This window comes from Colletotrichum lupini, chromosome 9 (assembly GCF_023278565.1).
Source record: "Colletotrichum lupini chromosome 9, complete sequence".
Taxonomy (NCBI): domain Eukaryota; kingdom Fungi; phylum Ascomycota; class Sordariomycetes; order Glomerellales; family Glomerellaceae; genus Colletotrichum; species Colletotrichum lupini.
The window spans coordinates 4,231,388-4,250,448 of record NC_064682.1 but is presented as its reverse complement, the minus strand read 5'-3'; the positions used below and the strand labels follow the sequence as shown (position 1 = coordinate 4,250,448).

The following is a 19,061-nucleotide window of genomic DNA, read 5'->3' as shown; positions in this document are numbered from 1 at the left end:
ACCGCGGTGAGTTTACCGTTTGTATTCTCTTCTACACTACCTGATGACTGATGCCCCACGGCTGCCTGCTCCCCGCAAGTCTCCAGTCCATGCGAATCATGCGAGTTTACCGGGAGATGACCATCAGAGAGGAAGTCAAAATCAGCTTGGGCCCGTGCCGTGGCCCGTCCAGTTCCGTTTTATGGACGTTTTATGGGGTAGGTATCAACGGGTTGATTGTATGTATGGAGTAGTAGTTTGTTGCCGTTTGGAGCAAGAGGAACGAGGAAAATGAAGGGACTTGAAGCTGGCACACTGAACATGCTCTCGGCGGGGAGATGGGATTATAACGCAGGGAAACCCAGTCCCTCGGGTCCGCGCAATGTGAATTTCCCCTGTTTCACTTTGAGCAAACGGTTCTTTGGACGGAATGCACATGTCAGCCCATCCATCCAATGCAACAGCCAGCGGGGAGATGACAGATGTTTACGCGGAAAGCTATCTATGGGGCCTGGAGTTTGGTGACGGGCGATGACTCTGAGAGTGAAGCAGGCTGCACATTCTCTTCCAGGAGGTTCCAATGATAATCACAAATAGCGTAGGTGGAATTGCTCCGGTGTGAGCTTCCGCCCATATGCATGTTTCTGATCCAATCTATACAATTGGCTGGAAGCAGCAATGTCTTTGCCCGGGGCCATCTGAGCCGTGGAACCGCGAGACGAACTGCGCAATATTGGTCCGGGGTGACTGTGCATATTTTTGACATTTGACATTTGATATTTGTTTGCTCATTGCTAAGCATTGTATGGATGGATACATGATCTAATGACACAAGGCCAAGCTCCAAGTGACAAACAGGTATCTTGTGACTGGTCACTTTTCGGCTGCAACCAGCACTTGGGTGCGGCCGGTGACCGGTCTTTCTCCTCCACCTCCAGCTTCCAGCTTCCAAATACGACCAATACGGACGAGTAGTCTACAGGTAACTTTACTGATTCCGGATCCAGTTCCGAAGGTGAGAAAAATGAAGGCAGCACTGCATTGCGAGTACGGATCTCTGTTTCCTCTATTGTCTTTCCACGGAGCCCGCGGTGTGAAGAGGGATGAATGAGGCCAGAACCGAATGGTGCAATATGGTTGGCATTCCATTGCACGAGAACACACTGAAGAGGTGCCGTCACCCGAAGCAAAGCCTCGCTGAGTGTGAATGCCAACCACGTCGGAAACTCTGGGGTTTGGGTTGCGTCGAGTGGTTGGTGTTGTCTTTGGTGATGGTGATGGATGGCAGTGTACGCTGCACCAGACAATAGCTCAAACCACAAACCAAGACCAAGCCACCTCTTGGGTTTCCTCCTTTGGTTTCCTCTGCCTCTTGGCCTGGCTCGGGGGTTATTCCTTGACCTCTTCTAGGCGCTAACGCAACGGTGGTGCAGTGCAGTCAGGCCCGTTCCCTTTGCTCCGTTCAGGGTCTCGTGGTGTAGGCCCTCCCCGGTCCCCTCATCATGCTCCCCCACGTCGGGCCGGTAATCAAAATCGAACTTGGTCTGGAACTCCTGTCAGCCGATGTTTCCATGCAAGGCCAGAGTCTCTTTTTTGGCTGTGTTGCCTGCCTGCGCGGTCGGATATTCTCCGCTTGGGGAGTATTCCTTGCGAGACCGAAGAAGAGTTGCAGCAATTCCGTAATATGATGAGTAAAGGAAAAGCAAAAAGAAAGAGAAGGAAATAAAAGGTTGTGTAGTGTTGTATTTGTGACTGTTGCAATTGGACTAACCTTTGCATGCCAATGTGGATTTTTTCGATCGAACTTCCACACACCGTTTGATACCCCGGCCCAAACGTTCTCCAATCGGTAGCCCCTTGAAAATGAAATCGCGGATAATCCGTCCTTGATTGCGTTGGCGCCGTCTCATCTTAGGTGGTTTGTACTCTTTTTCTCCGTGGGATCCCACTGGGGCCGATTGCCGAATTCGAATGCAACCCTTCATCAGGAACCCAGAGATTGACAACGGGCCTGGTAACGGGGCTCCGTTCGATCATCGATCAAGATGCCAAGTGTGGGAAGATGAAAAAAAAAATAGTAATGGGATGATGGGCCCGGCGAGCCTGGCGTTCGAAGGGGGGAGGAGGGTTGCAGCTGGAGTGGTGACGAAGCGGATGGCCGCGTAACGCGTCCCTTTATCCGCGTCACCTCATCTCGATTGTATTGCTGTCTTTCTCAGGGACTCTTCTCTCTCGTTCCCATGTTTCCCGAATTCCCGTCCCGCTGCCCTTGCGGCGTACCCTTCTCGGGGGTTGCTCATTCCCACCTGCGACGACCTGACCGTCAGCGTTGCCGGCCGGCCCACCCGGGCGGGGGATAGAGAAGTAGGGCGGTGCGGTGCGGGCGGGCGGAGCGAACGACTTGGACGGGCTTGGTTCATCTGCAGCTCATCTGCGGCCATTGACGAGCCGAACGCATCCTCCCCCTTGCTTGCTTGCGAGGTGGGTAGTGGATGCGCGGATATACGGGATAAGGGGGGTTGAGAGCCAGTAAGCCAAGCAGAAACGTGAGAAGCACGATGCTTTTTTGGCGTGATTGAGTGATTGATCGCTCGATGGAGATAAGGTGAGATGGATGGAGGAGCCAGTGTGTGGGTGAGATGGATGATTGCCCTGGAAAGTTGGATGGGATGGGGTGGTCTAGGATGGCCTAGACTTGCAGATCTCTGAGAAGAGTGGCAAGGGGGGAGGGGTGGTGACTGGTCGAGGTAGGGTGGAGGATGGATCGCTGAAGGATTCGTCCCGGGGCGGTCGGGCGGGAATTGGAGGATGGAAGGGAGGGTAGAGGTAGGGTAGGGGGGTTGTTGGAGCAGACAAGGAGTCTAGTTTCTGAGAAGACAGTCCTGCTCTTTGAGATGTCTGGAGCCTGGAGGGAGGGGGGATATGTGAATATTGAAAAGACATAGAGTAAAATGGAGAGAACCAGAAGTAGAGAGAACACACGGGATGATCCCTCTCGAATCGGTTCAGAAAGCTGTCAAATCCCGGCAGGCGGCAGGACGCAGGACCTCAAATGTGTGTGAAGTCGAGAAACGGATCGGGGGGTCATAGTGACAGGACAGAGCTTGAGTCGAGAATGAGCCCATAAGTTCCGTCCCATAAACCCGCGGTCCACACAAAAAGAAGAGTCCAGTCAAGTCCAGTCCAGTCCAGCCGGGAGCCCGGGCCTCAAAAATCAAGGCACAACGAGGCACTGGGAAAGCTCATTACTCAAATGAGGTAGAAGGGGAGAAAGAAAGTAAACGAGTGCCCGGTTTCCAAGTTTCTCTCAGTGCCAGGAAAATTGGATCTCGTGGCCCCTGACTCGGATGTCTGCGGCCTGGAGCAGGGCGAGAGCGTCGGCGGCGGTGGTCTTGTGGAAGTAGACGACAAACACGTAGCCCTCGCCCGTCTCGCTGGCGGCCATTGTGCTCGAGAGGCGTGTCGTGGCCGTGTTGACGTGGGTTGAGAAGAGGTGCTTTTCTTGCGGCGTCATGGACGGCGGGAACCCAGATGCGCGGATGCCCATGAAATTTGACGACGCTCGGGGTCGGAGGGGTCCACTCGGGGAACCCATGGTGGCGATCGCTGGAGAAGCCGTGGTGAAGGTTTTGGGGGGTTATTTGGGGGAGACCGGTTTTGCTGTTGATCGACGATGTTATTGTCGTCGAATCGGGTGTTGTCCAGTTGCTGTTGCTGTAGTTGTTGTTCTTCTTCTTCGATCTGTTGGCGAGAGAAGATGTTTGTCGTGACTGTTGCTGATGTTGTCGTCGTTTACTTTCGGGGAGGTTCGTCGACACCGGGTTAGTAATAGTAAAAGTAGGTTGTTTCCCGTTTCTGCTGGCCGAGATGTGTAATCAATCTTCCAAAGAATCCTTTCCGGTCTGCTCTGGCTGGCAGGCAAAGTCCCTTTAAAAATCTATGGCGTCGACACTGGAGACGGAATGACGGAAGTTTCTTTGTCTAGAAGTGTAAATACCGAGGGAACCGTCTAGAGGATGTGGAGGGGTTTCTGGATTTGGTTGTAGCGGTGGTGATTGTGGTGGTAGCGGTGATGACGAAACTGCAAAGAGGAGAGTCAAGATTGGATGGGATAAGGAGAGGAAGCAACGCAGTCAACAGGAATGTTCCAGACAAGCAGATGCACAGCAAAGGGTTATCGAGGGCAGAAAAAGAGAGCAAAAAAAGCAGTGGTTGTGGAGGGGGACTTGAAAGGGTCTTTATCATCTCACGCCTCACGGCACTCCACGGGAGGGGGAAGGGGTCTGGAAGGGGGCAGCGAACAAATAACATGGCCTTGCCATGGTCGCCTGGTACTGTAGTTACACAGCAGCAGCATCCCATCCCATCGCCCATTGCCCATCGAGACCCTCGTCGCCCTTCCTCATCACACATGTGTACTGGGTAAAAGGTACTGCGGATATCTACAAGGACACAGGTACCTTGAGCTGCAAGGTTCTGTGGTAATGTACATATTACTCCATGGCTTTCTACAACTCTGCCTTGTCCGTCTCCCACGGCTCCCCATGGCCTGGGAAGAGAGATTTAGGGAGGGGCGCATGGCTGGACCGAGGGCTGTGGATATCTCACGTCCCTTGACTGTGGGCTCGCCCAAACTGTGGTGCCGCTTTTCTTCGCCTTTACTCTGCTGCCAGCTGCCTCTCTCGCTCTCTCTCTCTGCTACAGCAGCAGCTCTACCTTTGGCCAGTGTGTGTCCAGTCCTTTCGCTTGCCAGGGCTGTGGAGTAAGAATGGGCAAGGAACAAAGAGACCCAGCGCCATAAAAGGTACGGATACACCGAGAGGGGCGCGCACCAGTGTACCAGACACTGACCAATGCGCCAGAACGGCTCCAGGGCGGTTCCAGGTTCCAGAATTTGTATGTCGTTCCCCTTCTCTCTGCCCCCCAGTCTCTGCGCAGTGCCCAGACCTGGGTAGTACTCCAGCCAGCACCCAGGCACAGGTAGATGCCACGGAATTCAAGAACTTGCGCCCAGAGGTTGCGCATAATGACTAAGGTTACCTTAGTTGAGGAGGACCCGCGGGGGACCTGTTCGCTGAAGTCCGTTGCGTCCACTGTCTGGAAGGACGAGTGCCGTCGCGGCATCATCCAGGGGCACTGGGGTTTGGGCCAGGCTCTCCTTTCTTTGCTCTCCAAAGTGTTTGATAGCTTTCTTTCTCTGGTTTTGGCTCTGACCTTCTGATCCATTGAGACCCCTTCTGCTCTACTATGGTGTATCCGTAAACTATGCTTCTCTTCCTCCCAGCGTGGAGAGCGCATTTTTGCTTTGCCCATCCATTTCCCGTCAGCCAGGGCTGTCCAGGGTCTCAAGGATGCCGCCACTATTAATAGGATTCTAGAACAAATTGACAGTGTTTCAGAAACACGAGCTACTCTATTCTCGTACGAATTCACTTCACCACCAGCAATCAAATCTTTTGATGACCTCTCTTTTTGCGCGAGTGTACGGATACATGGCGGTGATTATATGGTTCAATGTTGAACAATATGTTTGAAAGATGCACACAATGTGGTATACAAGTATGGATATTGGGTATTTTGACTCAAGTTGGAGGGGCTCGTTTAACCAGTTAGCCGAACTTTTGCGGCCCCTCCAAGGCTGCATTTCCCGTCATTTTGAGTTGGCCCTTGAGCATGCCGTCTGGAACCTTGGGCAGAAACGGCCCCCAAGTTGCCTCTATTCTGGCTCCCTTCGTCTTCCATTCAGCCCTTTTGGCACTGTCGGCCGCGGGATGCGTTTTGAAGGTATTCGCCTTGGCCATGAATGTGTTCCAATTGTTTTGCAGCTTCGGGAAGTCGGAACGGTTGTTGACCAAGAAACACATTGTCTCGGTACTGCTGATGTGGTCTTTCGAAGCCAGCATCCTTCACATGTCCACAGTAAGGCATCTATCTACACATGAGATTATGAGGGAGAAATGGCACCGGAAGAAAAAAATCCTGCAGACTGTCATTTCAACTCAGCGCCTCCGATTGGACACACTCGATCGAAATGCCTCGTCGCTAATACAAGATGTCCCGGCGATCATTGCCCTTCACTTTACTAACCGGTGACTTATTACTGCAGCAGCGTAGACTGGCAGCAAGCCATAATCAAAGAGGCCACTCGCGCGCCGTTCCAACCCCTCGTATAAGCTCATTCTCGAGTGGATCTGCGCGACTCCATTCGCAGAAAAACCGCCTATTCCTGAAAGAAGGCCATTCCCGTTCTCAAATGCTCATGTACATTACATGCGTTGATGCCCATATGCGAAGCTGCACTCTAATTTCGATGCTTCCTTCATGGCTGCTCTCTGCTTCCCCCAAGGCCGACCTGTAATATCAGCACCCTACTATCAGCCAGGCTTATAATGTATTTCCGTTCTGTTTCGGCATCCCTCCCTTCTGTCTGGGACCGACATCTGACGAGACCAAGAGAGGCTGAACTCGCCGACGCCGTTGAAGCTGCGGTCATAAGATCAAGGGTACTGTACATATAGCCACGCGGGCCACGGGTTGGGCACAGCGCAGATCAGTGCAGTCCGCCCTTCTCCATTCTCCATTTCTCCAGTGAGCGATTTTTACCAAGCAGCCATGGAAGCGTTTTGGCGAGGCGGCAAACCAATCTACGGACAGGAGCAAACTGTGGGCATGCTCCGGCCCGAAGTGGGAAATCGTTGCCCGAATGGAAAGGTCTCCCGAACTTCAGATCAACGGCTTCTGGCCTGATCACACGTGTCGTCTTGCTCATCACTTGTCTCGAAACTGGAGAGCCGTTATTTGCAAGGCGGCACCGGGGAAGCTATCTCACGGCTATCAACGTTAGTGCGGCTGCCTTCTTGTCACTCTATTCCTGGATGCCCCCTTTGTGCAGTCACTCACGCAGCGTTGTACAACTTGACTTTTGACAGTTCCACCGCAGGAAGGGGGGGGGGGGGAGGAATTGAGAACGGTCTAGGCCTTCGCCGAAAAATGCTATGCCGACAATGCAAACGTGGGACAAACCGACTCGTGCAAGTCGCATCACCATCTACAGCACAGCCTGGAGCTGGCCTGCTGCTGCTGCGCGCGCAGGAAAGCAAATAGAGCGCGCATAATCCGCGGCGGCTGAACGGGGGGTCTGGGTTCAATCACGATCAATGTAACCTTGTAAGCGAGCTAGACGCCGCCGCCGAGGGGACTGGGCTCTTGGTGTCGCAATGTCGACATCGTGCATCGTGCATCACGCGCATCCCGTTGGTGTACCGTGTGGCCCTTGAGCCTGGTCGCTTGAATCGCAGTTTCGAACAGGTGGCACGAAGGAGGAAGAGGAGATAGAGGCACAGATCAGGAGGTGAGCTTGACAGAGAGAAGAGAGAGTAGCGAGGGGTCCCACGATCCACGATAGCTCAGAATAGGAGATTTTCAGTTTCAAGTTGAGTGTAGGTGGTGGCACGACGGCGGCGGCCGGGGGTAGCTGGCCCTGGGATCCTTTCACGATTTGCTCGCCTCTTTTCTCGCCTCGCCGACCCGGACCCAGCTCCGGACCCTTTCCCCGTGCGTCCCTAGGTAGGTAGCTGGTATAACTGCTCATGTATCCAGGTCAAAGGTACTCTGAACTTTGGGAACTCCGTACTTGATGATATGGAGGAGGCCTGTTCGAGTTCCATATGGGTGACAGACGGATTCTCGCGATGGAACCTGGCCACTGCAAGCTAAGCAAGCGAGCCGAAGCTTATTGCACTCCAACCTCGCCCGTCAAATTGAGTGTATTTCCCACAAACGTTGCGTGATGTGATGTGCACAACTGCCGGAGCTCTGTTCCGTCACCATAGTTATGGATCAGGATAACTTCGATGGAGCCCCAGCTGGCCCGGCCCTCAGGTTCAGGTGTCTGTGCCGGATCGAGACAGACTGGACGCGTAACGGTAACGCACATGGCAGTGTGAGAAAGGAAAAAGTTCCTACAAAATCCTTGAGATGGGATTCTTGTGAATGCTACCCTACTGGCAAGAGTAAGGTACCTTGGCAGAGTGCCTGAGCTTAAGTCACTATGTACGCGACAGCTATTTTGGCATGTGTTTGCCAGACGGGAAGATAAACTTGTCCGCGTCAATGTGACACCTCCTTTCAGGGTCCTCTTTGTCTCGAAACCCGCGGTTTTGATTTCCCATTGACGAGTCCACACGGGCTTACGTGCCCTCGCTCATGCTAAACCAACTGTCCGAGCAGCGCAACGCGAACAAGAACCGTCCCACCCCCACGCGAACCCGACGAGACGTTCCTTTGCACGTTCCTGCGCATCTTCAAAGGATGTTTTCTCGTTTTCTCTTCGCTGTTGCGCAGCCGTCCACATTGTGACATTGCAGCTTGCGCAGTCCTAGGCCGCCGACAACACCACCACACCCCTTCCCGCTTGGCACGCTGTCACACTGACTCCGCCTCCGAGGATCTCGCGGTTTCGCCGTTGGCCCGTTGCCGTTGCTGTCTCCAGCCCCCGTGCAACCCGGTCGATCCTCTGCCTTACCAGAATACGTGATCAACCGAGGAGGATCCCGGGTCCCGCAGAAGGCTTCCAGGAGTTGAGGCATTACTAAACACCAAGACCTGCGAATATTTTACGCTCGTCCGTTCCGCGTCACGCTACTGGTGATCCTCTGCCCTGGCAGAAACACTCTGACGCGCAACACAGATCGTACGCAAAACCCAAGAGGTATGAACAGTCACAAGTCATCCGCGACGCGTGTCTTGTCTTGTTACCCGTTGACACATCTTTTTTTCCACTTTCCACATGTTCCTTCATATCCTTAGTTGCAACAAATGTCCTTAGCTGCCGTTGCGACGTTGGATGCCTAGCGTGACTAACATTTATGGTGCTGCGCCTTGGCTGGACTTGCCGTGCAGGCTCATGTATGAAGACATGGTGACCCTTGCTTGAGGGTCCCTGGGCGTCGGGCGCAAAAAACAACTACGGATACGGAAAACAGTTCATCGCACAATGAAGCCCAAAGGTCCAATCTCTTTCTGGAAGGCCACTAATACGGCACCTCCGAGGCTGATTGAAATTGCTCCCCGCGGCAAGCAGATTTGGCGCCGCTGGGCGTGTTGTGCGAACAGACCACGAAACAAAAAAGCCAAGAAGGAAGTCTGGGATATCTCCTTTCGCTCGCAAGAAAAGTTTCCGAGAGACGTGGCTTTTTGGTTACTATCGAGTCGGCCCGAAAGAAGAAGCTCTTCGTCGAATACCTCGCCCAAAGGATGGATTGATCTGGGAATGAGATGTGACGGATACGGACATCAACGAAGAAATGCGTATTTTAGAGTGCGATTAGCTATTCAAGGGTAATTATTCCGGTGCTGGGATGTTGACTCAATGACGCGGATCCAGCCAACGCTTCTGAGATACACATGCGCCTGCTGCGTCTCGACGCTGCTGACTGGTCTGCAATTCACGAGACTTTCTGCAGCAGCCACTGGTTTCCGCATATCGTATGCCCCGATTCGTAGAGGCCTCCAGACTTGTGATGCTTCTGGTTGGGCCACTCGAAGGTCGGCGGGATCTAACCCTGGATACGAACCTCCACAGTCATTGCTGAACTTCTTACATGGTCTTTTCACTCCGGTACAAATGCTGTTGGCAAGAGGCTGTTTGGGCCGTTCTAGAACACCATTGGTAGTGAGTGACCAGGTTGCCGTGATGGTGGGTGATATCGCTGAAAAGCCTTTGTCCTTTCATCTCTTGAGTGTAGCGGATATCGAACGACATTGTACCGGCTAATTCCACTCGATACACACCTTGTTGACAAAGTTCCACCAAATAAACGCGGGTACCGAGGACATATGGCCCGATACTTGAATCCCGAGGTGTCACACGGTGACGTGTAAGTACCCCAGACAAGCAGGAGTAGTCATTCCGGATTCGATGATGAAGCAGGAGGCGTTGTTGGCGTATGCAGTCGATAAGATCCTGTCTACCCATTCGATGTTCTGGAACAAGCAGGCAGAAGAGCGGTCTGGAATTCCGAGAGGAATAATGTGACTGGACGAACGAAGCAGGCTTTCTTATATTACGCCCGAACTCTGTCTAGGCAATAGCACAAGGTCAAAAAATCTCGGTACTAATATCCCGAGTTGTTTGATGTTCTAAATTTGGCCTTAGACTTTGAATCATTATAGCGGATTGTAAGGGTTAGGATGTTGAAGGTGTTTATTGCCTACCAACAGTGAATTTGGAGCCGTGATCTTAACTTTCAGCTACCCCAAATCTATTTAGCTAATTTCGTCACAGTATTTGGTCGAGGAGGCCACGGTATATATAATACATCGACTACGTAAAAATATAATAGTTCATCTAAGTGTCTTAACAGTAATAATATATAATAACTATTAGTATCCTTATTATAGGGTAGTTAGTTCGAACCGTAGTTAACGAAGAGATTAATTAAACTATATAAATATCTACGTAAGTATAAAAAGGAGGTTCTAATTATAAGTTAGGCTAGTTATAATAATCGTAAATAGGGCCCCTAATTAGCCTTTACGTAGTCGGCTATATGCCGTAGTTAAATTAGATTTTTAATTTAATACTAACTTTTTTTTTATTAATTTAACTACTATAGTTAGAGGTATAATTCGACCTCGGGCCCGTTTATTAAGTCGTCTCTTTTTCCTCCTTTTTTTTACTTTTTTTATATAACTTATCCCTCTATTCGTATAGTAACTTTTTTATTACTTATAAATTATTCTAATCCCTTATTTAGTACTATTTTTATAAAAGCGTTTATAAAGTTATTTTTATTATTAATTTAATAGATCTTAAGTATCTTGCGCCTTTTATATAATTACCTAAGGGCTATAATATTAATTATAAGCCTTTTTTCTTTTATTATTTTTAACTTAATAAGGTATTTATATAGCAAGTAGGAATCGGTATAAATAACTATTAGAATAGGTAGAAGGCTAATTTAATTAGTAATTTTTTTTAGCGTTATTAAAATTACGTAGAAGAAGTTAACGCCGTTAATTATACTATAGACCTCTAACGCTATTATACTTCTCGTTATTTACTTATTTTTAATTAATAAGTGGTAAATTATATTATTATATATAGTAAATTCGCTCTCGCTTATACTCTTATTAGCTAGGATAATAATATATTTTAATTACGAAATAAGGTCGTTATTATTTATAAATAACTTATTAACGAAGACGTAAAGCTTATTAATTATAAGGTTAATTAGGTAATAAACGAGACCTTGATTAAGATTTATTTATTATTACTTAAGCTACTTATTAAGTACTTTAACGTCTCGTTTAATTAAATTTATAACTTATACTACTTTAATATAATTAAAAGTTACCTCAGGTTAATAAATATTTATAATATATATTCCTTATACGAGCTTAGCTTTATACCGCTTCTTAACGTTAGTTATATTTAGATTAACGAGGTTAATTTTCTCGCCCTACCCCTTTTATTAAAAAACGACGGTTTCCTTTTTAATTATAAAAATCCTATTATTAAATACTAAGGGGGTGTTTATTATAAAGACCTCTTTTAGTTTTATTATAAAGCCCGTTTTTTAAAGCTCCTTATCCTCTTTTTTTATAAAATTAATATTAAATAGGCTTAATATATTATTAGTTTATATTCTAACGATCTTAAATTAGTTACCTTTATACTTTATAATTAGTAAGCACGGGTCGTACATAGAGGTAATTATTAATAATTAATTAATATAAAAATCGTAGTAAGTAGCTTATTAATAAGTACCCGATTTTATAAGCTTATATAGTAGCTTAAGTATTTTAATAATCGTGCTTTCTAGGTACTTACTAACTATTTTTTTTAATAAATAGGCTAGGATTTTTTTATAAGCCCTATAGCCGATTAGGTATAGGCTTAGGTAATATTATAGCTTTAAATTTCGTATCCCTTTTTCCGTAGCGATGCTATTAGTATTATTATTAATCGTTAGCTATAGCGTTATATAATAAGCGATTATATAAGTAGCGTCGCCTTTTTAACGTCGCCGTACCCCTAAATTACGTATTTAAATTTTTTATATAGCTAGGGTATTCTTTTTTTTTTAATTTTATAAACTATTCGTAATTTAAATATATAAAGGTTTATATATTTTTCTGGGTTATATAGGATAAATTAATAGACCCCTCGATTATAAAGAGTATTTACTTTAATAAGATCTAATCCTTTATACGGCTTTTTAATAGTTATAATTATGCCTTTTTTACGTAGTTTAACCGCTAGCTCGAAATTAGCTTTTTTTTTTGCTATATAAAAGGTATTAATTATTTCGTTATTAGTAATAAATTGCTACGTTAGGGCTTACTATTATAGTTTTTTACGACGTTTTACTAGTAGTATTAGTGCCCTTTTAATAATTTCCTTTTTTTCGTTATCTATTAATACTATTATAACGATTTTATTAAAGATAATTTTCTATGCCTTTACTACGGGTTATATAGTTTCCCCTAGCTCTTTTTTTTTTTATAAGTTAGAAATTACCTCGTTAGGATCTATATAGTATAGTTTAATTACTATAATTAATACTTTAAGTAGCTAGTTATAATCTTTTATAATTATATAAGAGCGCTCGTTAACGGAAATTAACTTATATAGCTTAGCTTATTATTAAATAATTTCGCGCTATACTTATATATCCGAATTTAGCGGTATATTTAAATTATCCCCTATATTAGGCCTATTATACGTAGTAATTATTTTATTAATTTATTTTTTTATACTTACCTTGCGCAGTGCCCGTATTACTTTTTTAATTACTTAGGCTCGTTAGCTTATACCTAGCGATAGTAGCGAGGCTAAGGTCGTTCTTAAATATACTCTAAATACTAATAGCGTTAGTATAAGTCTATTAGGCCCTATAATATTATTATAATATTTAAGTACTATTTAGAGGTATTCGTTATTAATAAAATCCGGATTTTCTTTTTTAATAATTCTAAACGCCCTTTTTAATTATTAATATACCCTTTTTACTTTTTTAATACTATAGTACGCTTTAATAAGTACGACTTTTAGCTATATACTATAGGCCGTCGTATTATTTTTAAATTTTACTAACTTAAAGCTAGTATTAGCGTCGGTTTTAATACTATTTAGCGGTCCTTAGTATATATCAATCTAGCTTTCTTATAGGGCTACCTATACTATTTTTATTTATAAATCCTAGAGGAATTACCCTACCTAAAAGGATATAGCTACGTCGATTATATATAGTACTAGCTAACTATTTATATAAAAGATATTAACAACGATTTCTTAGTTAAAGTTAAGCTTATTACGTAATTTAAATTTAAATTTATATAGGCTCTGTATATTTATTTAATATTAATAATATACTTTCGTTAACTACTCTAGCGCCCCTATTTCGATATTATTATTATTTAATTACTTTAAAAAGTTATATAGCCTCGTAACTAACAAGTACCCAAATCTTTAGTATAGTTTTCTAAGCTTACTTTTTATTAAGTAATTAATTAACTTCGTATTATTAATAAGCTTTATAAACATATACCCCTATTATCGTTCGACTATTTCGAAGTACTTATTATTAGAAATTCTATTCCTTATATTATTAAATATAATACCTAGTCGATCTATGTCTTTTAGATATAAGAGAAATAGGGTATTAATAAGTAAAATATAAAAAGTTATTATTCCGAAGTACGTCTTTATTTTTATTATACTTAGGGCGACGATTTTTTTATTTAGGCTAAAACTAATCCTTATAATACTTACCGTTAATATATTAAGTATTATTAGCGCGATTTTTTATAGTACTTAGAATTACCCTTTTTTTTTAATTAACTATTATAATACCTTAGTATTTAGGATAATCTTATAGAAATTATCTAAGCCGTACTTTTTACTTACGTAAAATGCTTATATAAGCTTAGTATTTAAGGGATCTAAGTAATATAAAAAGGACCCCTCTAGCTATCCCTAAATTTACTTAGTATTATATTCTTTTTTTTTAAATATTAAAAAAGATAGCGTTTTTTTTTTAATTATTAAGAGAATAGGCTTTAGCCCTATTAGATTTGCCCTTTTAGCCGCCTCTATATTCGTTATTTAAAGGACTTTTTTTTACTATTTATAAATAAAAGCCTACTTATTAAGAGCTTTTACTACCCTCTATTCGTTTAGCTTTATATATCCTCTAGAGGCTAATAGGGCGAAAAAAGAGTAATTAATATTATTAATTTCGTTATAATCTAATTCGTTAGTATAGGGGGTAAGATCTTTTTTATTTTCTAAATCTTTTATAGGGGGTATATACTTTAGGCTATTACTTTAGTTATTATTACTAAGTTTTATACCTATAAGAGATTAGGCTATAAGTACTTAACTAGCGAGGCTATAATATAGGTATAGGTATATTATAAGACTAAAGCTTATAGAGTCCTTCGTAAGGGCTCTGCTTTTTAAAAAGTTCTTTTATAATAAGATCCGTATACCGGTTGCTAAGTTATCGGCGTCCTATTACTAGCCGCATCCCGAATCTATTATAATTACTCCCCCCTTACATAACTTTAGTCCCCAAAGTTATTACGTAATATCTTCCTTTAATACTAATAATAAAGCTATTAACGTCGTTATTCGTAATAGATTCCGTAAGGCGTTAATAATATCCTTTCTTACTTAAAAACAAGGCATTGCTCCTATCTCCTTATCTAACGGATACTTTATTATTATTATTTAGTAATAGCGCGCTAACTAGTTACTAAGTTAGTAGTATATATTCGTAGTAAAGTATTCTAACCGTCGTAATATATAAGAGCCTACCTAACCTCGCGGTTATTATTATTACTAAGCTATCGATTATAATAAAAGATTTTTCGTCTATTATTAGTCGCGTGTTTACTTTTTCTTCTTTCTTTTTATTTAGTAACCGTTCTACGAATTCTTTCTTATATAACTATACTTTTCTTTTTATAATATTCTAATTCCGTATCGTTTCCTAATTATAACTCTCTTACTATACTATCGCTAAGTATTTGCTAAAATATCTACTATTTCGCGTATTTAGGATATACTTAATATAGAGTATAATCTTAAGAAGGGCTTCCGCGGTTTCCGTAGCGGTGCTCTTTATATACGCTACTTAGCTAGTTTATATTATAATATTAACGAGCTTATTTATGTTACCGGCGCTTATGTCGCTAAGTATGTTATTTATTAAATTAATAAGAAGAAGTGTTAACTATTATTATATATAAACTCGGCCTCTTCTAGCTACGCTACTTATCTATTTAGTAAGCCCTCGGCGTAGATCCTTAAATACTTTTTTAATATTTAATAAGTTCGCTCCGTTTAGCTATCTATTTATAAATAGTACGTAATAAATAGTCGGCGACGTATTACCCGTTCCTTAGCGAACTCTTTTTAAAATACGCTTATAAAGAGCTTATCTCTATCCGTAATAATACCTTTAGGCATACTAAACTTATATTCGACCTCTTAGTATAGGATGCTTACTATTTATGCTACGTTAAGTGTTTTAATAGTAAGTAGGAACTTCGCGAACTTTATTATATAATAGATAATAACTACGATACTATTATACTTTGCGCCGTTATTACGAGCGCTCGGCGATAGCCCCGTGATAAAGTCTATGGATATTTCTTAGAATAGGTATAAGGGTAGTAGTAGTAATTATAGCTACCCGTACGGCTTATATCTTAGGGTTATAATTCTTAAATAATGCTTATAGTTCTTAACGTATTCCTAGATATCTCGTTAGATATCTTTTTAATAGAACTTCCTCTAAATTAGCTCGAGAGTTTTCGTAGCTCTTATATAACTTACTTTATAATTATCGTAGTATTAGTAAAGGATCTCTATCTAAAGAGACTCTACTTAAGGAATAACGAGTCTTTTTTTAAAAAATAGTATACCCTATTTATTAAGCGAATATACTCTTAACTCGCTAGCCGTAGCGCGAACTCTTATTAATTATAATATATAGAACTCGTCTTTAGCCTATAGTCCTTTAACGAGCTCCTTAGTCTTTAGTAAGAGATAGGAAGCGAATGCCGTTTCGCCCTTTATAAGCTCTTTTATAACGGGGCATAGGATATACTATTCCGGTATAATAACCCTAGCTCTATCCGACTCCTCTTTATCCTTACCGGACCGTTAACGAGCGTTCGCTAATAACTTTTTTACTTTCTTATCTCGAGTCGTTACGGTAGTAACTATTACTATTTTATTAGTATGCCCTATAACACGCTACTAATATAGGGAAGAGGATTCCCCGTCCCTAGAGCTAGCCGATATCTAGCTAAGATTATAAAAGGAGGCCTTAACTACTTAAACATATACTTTAGTAGTATTATTTTATCTTTTTAAGCTAATTATCCTTTGTTAGACGTCGGGTAATAGTTCGCTAATAAGACGTAGCTTTTAAGCTAGCGTAAAGAGGACGTCCTTATAAAGTACTTCCCCCTCTATATAGTCTAGCTTTTTAAATAGACCGTCCGCTAAGTTCGTTTTCCTTAGCCGGTGTTCTAAGTTAAAATTAAATACTAATAGTTTATATACTTACTTTGCGAGCTTTTCTTAAAGGTCCCGCGCTAGTGCGCCGATTATTCCCTTAAGTACCTAGTAGTCCGTTAGGATTATAAATTTTTATAAAAGGCCCTAGAGGTAGTAAGCTTAGTACTCTAGCCCTTTTACTATAGCGAGTAGTTCTTATTAGCCCGTGGCCTATTACTACTCTATATCTATAAGCTTTTGCGACTAATAAGCGACGGGTCGCTATTCTCTATTAGCCTACTACGATAAGATTACCGCAATAGCTTTAACTAAAGCGTCGGTTTTTACCCGTATAATACGTTATGGGTTTTAGTACGTAAGTACGGTTACCAAAATAAAAACGACCTTTAACTAATTAAACGCCTCGTCTACTTCTTTAGTCTACTAAAAGTCCCTTATTTACCCCTTTTCTATTTTTAATAATACTATTATCAGTATAACGATGCCCGAGTATTTAATAATAAACTTTTAATAGAAGTTATAGAACCCTAGGAATACTTAGATATCCCTAATAGACTCTAATACCTTCTAATCGGCGATCGTTCGCACTCGCGACGAGTTAATCTCGATTCCTTTTAGTATAATAACATAACCTAAGAACTCGACCCTTTTTTAATAGAACGAGCACTTTAATAGTTTAGTAAAAAGCCTATATAAACGTAGACGTCAGAGGACTTTTTTAATATCCTCTATATACTACTCCTTTATTATTAAATAGATTATTAAATCGTTTATATATATTATATAGTAAGTATTTAGTAAGTCGGCGAGCGCTTAGTAAATATACGCCTAGAACGTCGCGGGTACGTTCGTTAGCCCGAAAAGTATAATAATATACTTAAAATAACCGTATTGGCTCCGGAACGCTATTTTCTATCGGTCTTCTTTTTTAATTCGGATACGGTAGTAGGCATCCCTAATATTTATTTTTAAGATCTATTTCGCTCCGCAAAGCCTATTTAAGAGCTCGCCGATAAGTAGTAGTAGGTATCGATTCTTTATAATTACCCTATTTAGCCCGCGGTAATTTACGCAGAGGCGTAGCGTACTATCTTTTTTTAGTACGAAAAGGATCGGTACCCCAGCCTTACTAACTAAAAATATAATATAACCGTTTACTAAGTTTTTAATAATATACGCGCGAAGCTTATCGAGTTATTTTTTACTTAATAGATAAATAGGACTATACGGTAGTTTAGTACCCGGAACTAGGTCGATAGAGTGTTCTGCCCCGCTATATAACTACGGTCCCTTCGCTAATTACTCGTTAAACGTCTCTACCTCTAATTAAAGTTCTAATAGTAGACCCCCTCGTAGTTTAGTCTCTATTACTCCCGCAATACTTCTTATAATAACGATATATAATATATACGCCCTTTCGTAATTCTTAACGATATCGCGAGCTATCGCCTCTAGTTCGGTAACTAAAATAGGCTCGTACAACTATATATTCGTTACTATATTAATACGAATACCCTCTTAGCTTATTAATAGTCGCGATAATAAGAGGTCTACTATTCCTTTATCCCTATCGACTATAGCGAATAGTTACCGAATCTTCCTTAGCTACTTATAATAGTTAATAAAGAAGAGCGTTAATTAGTAAGCTTTCCCCTAGCCTACGGCTTTACCCTAGAAGTCCCTTAACGAGGGAGCTATAGTAATAGCCGGGGTTAACTTTAAATAGGTTACGAGCCTAGTACTAATAATATCTATCTCGGAGTATATATTTATATTAATTTCTATTAGTCTTTTAGTAATACCTCGTAAAACTATCGCCCTACTCTTTATAATTATTCCTATCGGTACCCTCTTAATACTTAGTATAAGCGTATTAGGTATATTACTTACGCTTACTCGTTTTTTAATAAGTCGACCTCTATAACTCTCGGCTCGGTAGTAACCCGTTAGATAGTTACTAACGTTAGCTTCGATCGGGGGTACGTCGGCTTATCGTTACCCCTACTTCCCGACTTATTCTTTTAATACTTACTAAATATATAGCCTATTTTATTATACGTAAAGTACTTAATATTATTATTACGACGCTTTTACGATAGCTCGGCGCGAGTACTCTTATTATACGGCTTTTATAATATTACTTCTAGCGAGTCCCTAGAGCCTAGCCCTTTAGAGCTCTCCCTACTCTTTTTTTTATAAAAGGGGGATATTTAACGCGGTTATTTTAATAATAAATATAGCCTCTTCTTACCGTCCTTTTATAACTAGTCGCCGCCCTTCTACCGATTTAATAACTATAGTTTATTAGCCTCGTAAGCTATATTACGTACTCTCTTAATTAAGACCCTATAACGAATTAGATCGTCCTATAGCTAAGATAGTAGTCTAAAAAAGAACTAATATACCTCTATTTTTAAATTCTCTATATCTTCTATACCTAGGTTATAATAAATCGCTAACTACTCGGCGAGGAACTAGGTAGGGGTCTAGCCCTTTTTTAGCCTCTTCGTCCTTAGCTCTTTATAATATTCCCGTTCTTAAGTCT

The 19,061-nt window shown here is 42.3% G+C and overlaps 7 protein-coding genes across 7 annotated transcripts; all 7 read right to left on the bottom strand.

The window, feature by feature from the left end:
• Nucleotides 1-773: 773 nt before the first annotated feature.
• Nucleotides 774-1,758, bottom strand: CLUP02_17084 (uncharacterized protein; the record flags this gene model as incomplete). Its single annotated transcript, XM_049295999.1, has 2 exons — nt 774-1,356; nt 1,751-1,758. The coding sequence occupies 2 exons, from the start codon at nt 1,756-1,758 to the stop codon at nt 774-776; spliced, it is 591 nt and encodes a 196-aa protein (XP_049153146.1).
• A 900-nt stretch (nt 1,759-2,658) lies between these two features.
• Nucleotides 2,659-2,922, bottom strand: CLUP02_17083 (uncharacterized protein; the record flags this gene model as incomplete). The annotated part of the gene is made up of 1 exon (XM_049295998.1): nt 2,659-2,922. The coding sequence occupies one exon, from the start codon at nt 2,920-2,922 to the stop codon at nt 2,659-2,661; it is 264 nt and encodes an 87-aa protein (XP_049153145.1).
• Nucleotides 2,923-3,286: 364 nt separating this feature from the next.
• Nucleotides 3,287-3,526, bottom strand: CLUP02_17082 (uncharacterized protein; the record flags this gene model as incomplete). Its single annotated transcript, XM_049295997.1, has 1 exon — nt 3,287-3,526. One exon carries the CDS (start codon nt 3,524-3,526, stop codon nt 3,287-3,289), a length of 240 nt encoding a protein of 79 aa, XP_049153144.1.
• An 858-nt stretch (nt 3,527-4,384) lies between these two features.
• Nucleotides 4,385-5,004, bottom strand: CLUP02_17081 (uncharacterized protein; the record flags this gene model as incomplete). The annotated part of the gene is made up of 2 exons (XM_049295996.1): nt 4,385-4,734; nt 4,788-5,004. 2 exons carry the CDS (start codon nt 5,002-5,004, stop codon nt 4,385-4,387), a joined length of 567 nt encoding a protein of 188 aa, XP_049153143.1.
• A 584-nt stretch (nt 5,005-5,588) lies between these two features.
• CLUP02_17080 (uncharacterized protein) lies at nt 5,589-5,843 on the bottom strand (the record flags this gene model as incomplete). Its single annotated transcript, XM_049295995.1, has 1 exon — nt 5,589-5,843. One exon carries the CDS (start codon nt 5,841-5,843, stop codon nt 5,589-5,591), a length of 255 nt encoding a protein of 84 aa, XP_049153142.1.
• Nucleotides 5,844-7,027: 1,184 nt separating this feature from the next.
• Nucleotides 7,028-7,915, bottom strand: CLUP02_17079 (uncharacterized protein; the record flags this gene model as incomplete). The annotated part of the gene is made up of 5 exons (XM_049295994.1): nt 7,028-7,117; nt 7,179-7,335; nt 7,380-7,562; nt 7,597-7,677; nt 7,761-7,915. The coding sequence occupies 5 exons, from the start codon at nt 7,913-7,915 to the stop codon at nt 7,028-7,030; spliced, it is 666 nt and encodes a 221-aa protein (XP_049153141.1).
• Nucleotides 7,916-8,964: 1,049 nt separating this feature from the next.
• CLUP02_17078 (uncharacterized protein) lies at nt 8,965-17,469 on the bottom strand (the record flags this gene model as incomplete). Its single annotated transcript, XM_049295993.1, has 5 exons — nt 8,965-9,244; nt 9,347-9,705; nt 9,772-9,827; nt 9,873-9,963; nt 17,458-17,469. The coding sequence occupies 5 exons, from the start codon at nt 17,467-17,469 to the stop codon at nt 8,965-8,967; spliced, it is 798 nt and encodes a 265-aa protein (XP_049153140.1).
• Nucleotides 17,470-19,061: the final 1,592 nt, after the last annotated feature.